This window comes from Amphiprion ocellaris, chromosome 22, assembly GCF_022539595.1.
Source record: "Amphiprion ocellaris isolate individual 3 ecotype Okinawa chromosome 22, ASM2253959v1, whole genome shotgun sequence".
In the NCBI taxonomy this organism is placed as follows: Eukaryota; Metazoa; Chordata; class Actinopteri; family Pomacentridae; genus Amphiprion; species Amphiprion ocellaris.
Genome location: NC_072787.1, coordinates 14,612,624 through 14,620,570, shown reverse-complemented (window position 1 = coordinate 14,620,570; position 7,947 = coordinate 14,612,624). Strand labels below are relative to the sequence as shown.

At 41.5% G+C, this 7,947-nt stretch overlaps 1 protein-coding gene across 5 annotated transcripts in view; it reads right to left on the bottom strand.

Moving 5' to 3' along the window:
- Positions 1-571: 571 nt before the first annotated feature.
- The window catches only part of ncoa2 (nuclear receptor coactivator 2), a 57,684-nt gene continuing 50,308 nt past the window's right edge, over positions 572-7,947 (bottom strand). For 2 of the 5 annotated variants that reach the window (XM_023297761.3, XM_035942693.2), the window contains exons 18-22: positions 7,761-7,841; positions 7,077-7,560; positions 6,034-6,211; positions 5,115-5,328; positions 572-3,882 (exon numbers count right to left, since the gene is read on the bottom strand). In XM_023297761.3, the coding sequence (XP_023153529.2) occupies positions 3,871-3,882; positions 5,115-5,328; positions 6,034-6,211; positions 7,077-7,560; positions 7,761-7,841 (969 nt within the window). In that variant the 3' untranslated portion in view covers positions 572-3,870. The remainder of the gene's footprint in view (positions 3,883-5,114; positions 5,329-6,033; positions 6,212-7,076; positions 7,561-7,760; positions 7,842-7,947) is intronic. The other 3 variants (XM_023297764.3, XM_023297763.3, XM_023297765.3) reach the window with 3 other exon arrangements.

Here is a 7,947-nt window from a genome sequence, read left to right as displayed (position 1 = left end):
CTACCCAGTGTCCAATTTTTAAATTCTCGGAAAATTTAGATTTTACTTTAAAAATCACAATATTTGGACGAGACATCTTTGCTATAAACGCAATTTATTAGAATGATAAACTTAACAGATATTGTTTCTAATCTCTAAAATCGAAGAGACAAACAACCCACCAACCAACCACCCAAACAAACAAACAAAAAACTTACCCCTCGCTTCTTTGTGCATTTTTATCTGTTGGACAACCAGGGTAAATACAACAAATTCCAGCATGGTTCAACTTCTACAGTGAAGCTCCAATTGAAAGGCAAAAAAAAATCTACAAAGCTCAAAATTTATTTCAAAAGTGTGACATGCAAACAACTTTTTTTTTTTTTTTTGTAATATGTGATATTGTTTCTAGTCTCCAAAATCGAAGAGACAAACAACCCACCAACCAACCACCCAAACAAACAAACAAAAAAAAGAACTTACCCCTCGCTTCTTTGTGCATTTTTATCTGTTGGAATAAACATGGAAAGTTATAGCAAACTTCCTCCTCTCTTCACTTGCAATCGTACGAAATAAGAGGCACTCGATTAAATAATGCAATAACAGAATTCTTTATTTACAAGGCAAATAGCATCAGCGAAGCCATATTAGTTCACAACTTGCATAACTGTGGTTTTAACTTCTCTTGTATATCTAATTTTGCATAAAACGCTCACACACACTAGGGATACAAAGATCGATGCGGGTATACAGTGTGACTCCTGTGAACAATGCAGAAAAAATATCGCGGAGGGAAAACACAACAGTAAGCTTTCTTCAGAAAGTCCATATAGTATATTACATATTGCTTCAATATCCCTATGTATCAGCTTTTCCATAGAAACAGTGAGGAGGGGGAGAAATGAAAGAACAGAGTCTTCAACCCAACACAGAACAGAGAGCAATGATGAGGGAAACTTGAACTGTGACCGAGTCTCCAGCAGCTGAGAAGAGTTGAACAATGATGCACCCATTCAATATTGTACACAAGTCATTATACAAATTTATACAGACAGCGGTGTAATGTACAAGAACGAGAACGGACGAAATCTAAGGCATTATGCTAGGGTTTTTAGCATTTCAAGGTTGCATCTTAGCTCTAAGAAATTGGCAGACAATACAAAAGGGCATTTAAAGTTCTTCAAAACCATAAGTTAAAGAGAAAAAAATAGTTTTGTTTAGTGGGTCCAAAGCCTGGATATTTGTAATGGGCAAAATCATTTATTTGCACCTGTCCTCATTATAAATGCTAAAAAATGCACTGCTACCACATGGCTTTAAGTCATTTCAAAATCTTGACAATCTTTGGAAATTTGCAAAGGGCTGTGAATCCTTCTTTAAAATGGCTCAAAAGGCTTCTTCTGCACGACTGTATTTTACAATCAAAACAGCATTTTATCAAAAATGTGTGATCTCCTGTAGGCCCAACGACAAAACACCTGCAGGACAACCAAAATGCAGACTTTGTCCCAAAGTTGATCGCTACAACTTCAAATTCCATATTGAACTAAAACAAAAAAGAAAGAAAGAAAAGAAGCAACAATGGGCAACTTTGGAAATGCTGAGAAGAGCGTGGTGTAACTGTGCAACACCACGTTGTCAACATGTTGACAAGAAACACCATCAGTCACATCCTTAGGCCTTTAATGACAATACATTCAGAATGACTCTCTTCCTGTTTAATGATGCAACATTTACATCAGACCCTGTTAAGTGACATCATCGTAAATTTCCTGTTTTCCGTGGGCCTCAAAGCACGCCAACCAAGAAGTGGTCTCTCACCATGAAACGAAAAGTGAGTATAGAATTCAGAAATCCAATTGAAATGTGAGGATTATTTGGCTTGCTCAAAGTCTGTCCTGGGTTAAAATAGTTAATATAAAAAGTTTTTTTTCCCTTTGAGGAAAACCTACTTTTGAGGTTAGAGAAGATGACTTGCTTTAGATCTTGCGAAGGTCAAACCAAACCCCTATTGGGGCACAAGACCAGCATGTCATTACTGAACACTTTCTAGTTGAACTAACTGCCTGAGGTCATAAAATATGGCTAAGTGTCTGTCAGAGCAGCTCTCGTGAACCGTGCAGTCTTAACTCTGACCTCTGCTATAGAAGAACGGCTGGAGGCAGAGAGGGCGAGTGTCAACAGGGAATCACAAACTACCTCCCTCTCCAGGTCTCAGCCGATGCTGCATAATCTAATAGGAACGCTGTGTGTGGATGTGGACTTTCTTGGTACAAACTGCAATAAAAAACTGTGTTTAATACTGCATCCAAACACGGAGCAAAAATGTGTCCTTTTTATTCAGGAAACTGTACAAAAATTACAAAAACAAAAACACAAAAAACCCCAAGAGATTCTCAAGTAATTGTTATTGCTTGTTTACATCACACCGGAACAGTTTGCACCTAGCAGCTTGTATGAAGCATTTTTCACTCCAGACAACATAGAAAGCACACTTTTTTATACTTTTTTGAGTTACTGTATGGCTGTGTTGAATTGTTTTTTTTCCTTTTTTTGTTGTGTTCTATGCTAAAGGCAGAGAAGCAAGCGATAATCTGTACACTGTATACACAGCACACCCCTTTACAACCCGTCCCTCTACCTCCCACCCAAACCCCCGTCTGCATCGTACCAGAACATCAGAACGTGAAGGTTCAAACTCCATGTCCCAAAAACAAAACAAAACAAAAAAAGAAAGAAAAAAGAACTGCTCTGCTTCAAGAGGCAGTTGTGACCAGGCTGGGAGAACCAAAACCAGGAATAAAATAAATAGGAAAGAAAATGTTTTACTTATTGGTATGTACAATCTCTGTAATTAATTTTAAACCATATTTGATTTTGACATCTTCTGAAACTACAGGACCAAAGTGTAATCCATAATTCAGGTTAATAGAAGAATCTTCTCAGAAAGAATACAACCATTACTGTTAAAATGATAAAAAAAAAAAAAAAAGTGCCTTTTTCACACTTTTTAGAAATATTTCTCTTCTTGCTACTAGGATAAAGAATCATCTACAATAATTAAAATGAATCTATACAGAAAAATAAAACTTAATTTAATACACTATATAAACCTCTTGACTAAATTAGTCTAATCATAGAATTCACCATTCCACTCAAACCATTCTTCTGCAGTGTTTTTCAAAATCATTTTTTTCCACCATATCTTTACTCTACATCTTAATTTTCACAACAGGAAAAAAAACTAAAAGAACAACAACAATAATAATAAAATAAAGAACAGCAAAAGGAAAAAAAAAGGCAAAATCGGCTAAGTGTCTGAGCTCCATCCGTAATTCAGAACATAACTTGGAGTCTTTGCTGCCATTTTGGAACTATGTGGAAATGTCACCAATGAGTGAGATAAAACAAAAGAAAAAAGAATCAGTGTACGTTATTTTTGAGATGAGATTGTAAATGGCCGCTGTCCACTGAGAGGAATACATTCATCAGAACAAAGGATCCCACCCACTGCTGCCCCCTTAAGTCAGTGTACCCCACCAGGAGGCCTACAGTAAGTCACACAACGGTGAATGCAGCTGGACAGGCAGATAGACTGGCTCATCACGAGGCTCTCCTCCAGGAGGGTTAGGCATGTTGGACAGGAGATCCACCATCCTTCCCCAGCCCTCTTCACACTCCTGTGTCTGTTTGGCTGCCGAAGACGCCCCGGCTGGACAGACGGCAAATTTGGGCTGGGGAGAGGGGCGGGGGGGTGGGGGGTCAGGGCACGACCTCGCTGGTTCAAGGGGCAGTCGGTTGGTTACATGTTTGTATTTTCAATTCTTAAAGGGCCGACGCGCTCTTTGCACCAGCTGATCACTGAGGTTCATGTTCAGAGCTCCATGAGGGTCAACAGTATTTCTGCAGAGAAACAGCACATATTACGTCACAACTTGCAAGGCATCTAATAAATCCACAATTCAACAGCACAAACGTTTTGGTTAACTTGAACTTGACTAGAGTAAACTGAAGTTTTGTAAAAGACTATAAACAATTAGAAACCATCTTGGAGCACAGCGTCAGGTCTAAAACAAGTCAGTGAATCGTAAATGCCTGCACTAATGGGCAAACAGTAAATAATTGAAATAATCTAAGTGCCGATATTTTTCTATAATCCTACAGGGGAAGTAAATCAGGTGACAGATATACTGGGATGTTACAACAGTCTGAAGTGCAGACAATCAAACTGCAGCACCTTGGTTAAATATTAATGGCTCTTTATTGGCTTAAAAGCATCATGGACAACAACAGTGCATTCCACATACCAAGCTAACAATACCAGTGAGACAAAGGAAGAAGGATTAACCCGGGTGACATTAAATGAACGATAACCACCAGGAACTGAGTGCTGGCAAAGAGAAAACCTTTTTACCTTCATCCAAGTTTGGTTGAATAAAAGTTGTCTACATGCACATCCAAGCATGATCTGTCAAATTGGGTACAGTGAGTGTGGACGTTTGACAGATCTGAGCCTTAAGGAGTCAAGTTGTCCATGTTAAGCGAAACCAGCTCGTGAGTCCGTGGTTCAGACAGAGCAGCCTTTGACCATCATATATCTCTAATAGTCTGGCTCTGAAGTGCCCACTGCTAATTACATCATTGTCCTCTAAGTTCAAGTCAAGTAGCAGAACTCTGGCAAGAGGACTTACGTAAACTACTGAGTAAATTATTCACTAGCACTGCCGTTCAGTAAGTATACCCAAACACTTAGGGTCTTACCGTAAGACAAACACAGACGTGAGGAGTCGGGAGTGGAGGGAAAGACACACAAACCTTTTAGTATTTCTTGGTCCCCAGATCACTGTGTAAAACTTTAAGGGGTCCATTTTGTTAACCTCTAAGTTTTAAATTCTGAAAGACTTATTATTTACTACGAGGCACTACTGTAAAGGGATACCCCAAGGATGTTACGGCAGCACTTGAAAACCTCTAATTTGGTGGGGCCATAATTAATGCAACCCAACGGTGAAATGCTTAAAAACAGCACTACGTATTTCCCCTCTTTGAAGTCCTGTAACTCTTGCTCCGACCATTTTCAAAAACTTTTAAAGCATTAAGAGAATTTCTGTCAGGATTGGTCAAGTAGTTTATACCTGTTCTTGTCCCATGGAGGGCAAGCCGGGTGAGGGCCCTGAGGCCATGGATGTGACACTCATCTGTCCGGCCATCTGGCCCATGCTGCTCATGCTGCTGGTTGCCATGTTGGTGGCCATAGAGACATTGTTGAGGTTCATGCCATTGCCATTGTACATGTTGCTGTTATTCTGCTGGGTGAACTGAGGTGATGCCTGCTGCTGTGAGAACATACTGCACAGTGGGGAGGAGACGCAAAGACGCTGTGTAAGTCAGGGTGAAGTAAAACATATTGGTACTGATACAGAAAGGAAAAGACATGTCTGGATGAATTCTATTAGAACATGACAAGTTCCTGATATTATCTGAGGTTTGACCTAGCATGGGCATAATTCACACTAATTTCGAAGGCTAAAAGGAGCAAAAAAATCAGCGGTGTCAATAGTTTGAATCACTTCTGCTGTGATTGCTTGAGTCAGCAATACAAATCTCTGACACTTTTTGTCATATCAGTGAATATCCTTTTACGATCCACTAGTTGCCTGTTGTGTGTGTGCAGGGGAAAAAATTCCATGTGCATACATAGGCCTGGCAACAAACAAATCGGCTCTGACTGATCTTCACAACACTATTCTAGTGGTTCCAGAGCACATTAGTAGTCATGTAGGTGGACTGGAAATGGAGGGGAAAGTGGACTACAGAGTCAGACCTGCTTTTTTGCCCATTTTTCTGAGTATTTTGGAAAATCTTAACCATTTAAAAGTGTGTTAAACAATCATTAGGAGTCACAGTTTGACTGTAGTCATGAATGTACACACAGCCATCGATGGATTGCTTTAATATTGGTCAAAAACTAAAGACATGATGTCCCAAGAACAGCGTACACCACTCTAAATCTCAGCATCCAACCAGGCACTACTTAGTTCTCGCCATCTGTACCTGTTGCCTCCCATGTTGCCCTGCGGCCAGCCATTCATGTCAGGGGAACCCTGGAAAGCAGCGTTTCCTTGGCCCTGCTGCATCATTGGGGACTGTGTGTGGGCCATGCGGGGAGAAAGCAGAGGGCTCTGTGGTGTGCCGGGACCTCCAAAACTTCCGTCTGCCTGTTGGCTCATACCTGTGGTGGACGCATCAAAACAGGTCAGCCAGACTCCAACCTGCAGAGACTCCACTACAAACCAATGTACTGAGTGAAGTTAATGTTAACCTTCCATGTAAATTACACAAACATGCCACGTAAACACAAACTTTTGCAGAGAATGATCAAGCGTGATGATTAGTGTAACTGAAGACAATCCATTCCAGGCTGCATTCAGGATTATGTACAGGCAATTGATATTTAAAACATGCATGTAAAAAAATTAACAGAAAGGTGAACTTGGAAGGAAAGGGTTAAGAGATGGCTTGGGAACAAAGGGAGAGAGAAAAATAATGTCAAAGGAAACTATTATTCCATACAAAACCTAAGCCAGATTAAGATTTGGAGGATAAATCAAACATGTCAATAGATAAATCAGATGATTAGACTGACAAGTACAGTCATGATTGTTGCTCTTCCTTTTCTCAGTTATTGACCTGGGTGTCAGAGTGTATCCTGAATTAAGCTTGAATTACTGTGCTTTTGGTGCCCCCTTGTGGAGTTAGAGTGCAGAGTCAAGACACCATTTTGGGCACTTGACACAACAATAACAATATATGATCACACTCACTGACAACTATTCATTTGTTATACAATTGAGAAGCAAAAAAGTATGCAGTCTGATTCGGATCATTCGATGGCAGCTGATTAACGCAGTCATCAGTACAGAACATTACAAATTGGATGATTGCCGCTACTAAAAGGCATGTGATGCTGTGCAACTAGAGTCACATCAACACAGACACAATGGCGCGCACGCACACACACACACACACACACACACACACACACACATTGGCTGCAGGGTGAAGTGTGTGGTTGGGCTGGGATGTGGGAGCAGTACCTGAGTTGGGAAACTGAAAGGCACTGTGCTGCATTTGGGGGCTGAGTACGGCCCCGTACTGTCCGCCCATCATGTTTGTGTTTCCCATCATCATCTGTGAGGAGGAGGAGGAGGTGGAGGAAGAGGAGGAGGTGCCATGCAGGTGGAGCTGGGGGTTGGTGGGGAGAGAGGGCAGGCTGGGGGAGAGAGGGGAGGAGAAAGGGCTGGTAGGGGGAGGTGACGAGGCCAGGCCTGTACTGGTACCGTAGCTGGGCGGGTAGGGGAACTGCTGCGGGCTGGCCTGAGGATTCCGGGGGTTACTCATGCCTCCGGGTGCCATGTTGGGAGGCAGGTTCAGGCCCTGGGCCCTCATGGCCATGCTCCTTTGCTGTTGGACCTGCTGGGCCTGTTGCACCTGCTGCTGCTGCTGCTGCTGCCTCTGTCTCAGGTGATTACTCAGCAGCTCCCGCTGACGTTGCGCCAACATCTGAGCATTGATGGTTCCCTGGAGGTGACAGGAGAATGATAGGTCAGAAAAACTGACAAAAAAGACCAAAGAAGTATTGAAGTTTGTGTATCTCGACCTAACACTGAAATTAAAGGCTTCAATTGACTGCAAGCCATCAACAAACTAAACACCACCTACAGTCACGCTGTAACAACATGTCTGTGCAGACAGATTATGTAATGGTAGTGGTGCTGTACCTGGTTTGGAGCGTTGGCTCTAAGAGGTAGGTTCACATTTGACACACTACTCATCTGAGTCATCATTGGTTGACGGTTCTGCTGGAACAAAAGACAGAAGTACTGGGTTAATACAAACACTGCCCACAGAAGAATCAAGTTTCTTTATGAAGTTTAAATGCTCTGATTTCCATTCAGTTTAAGACAT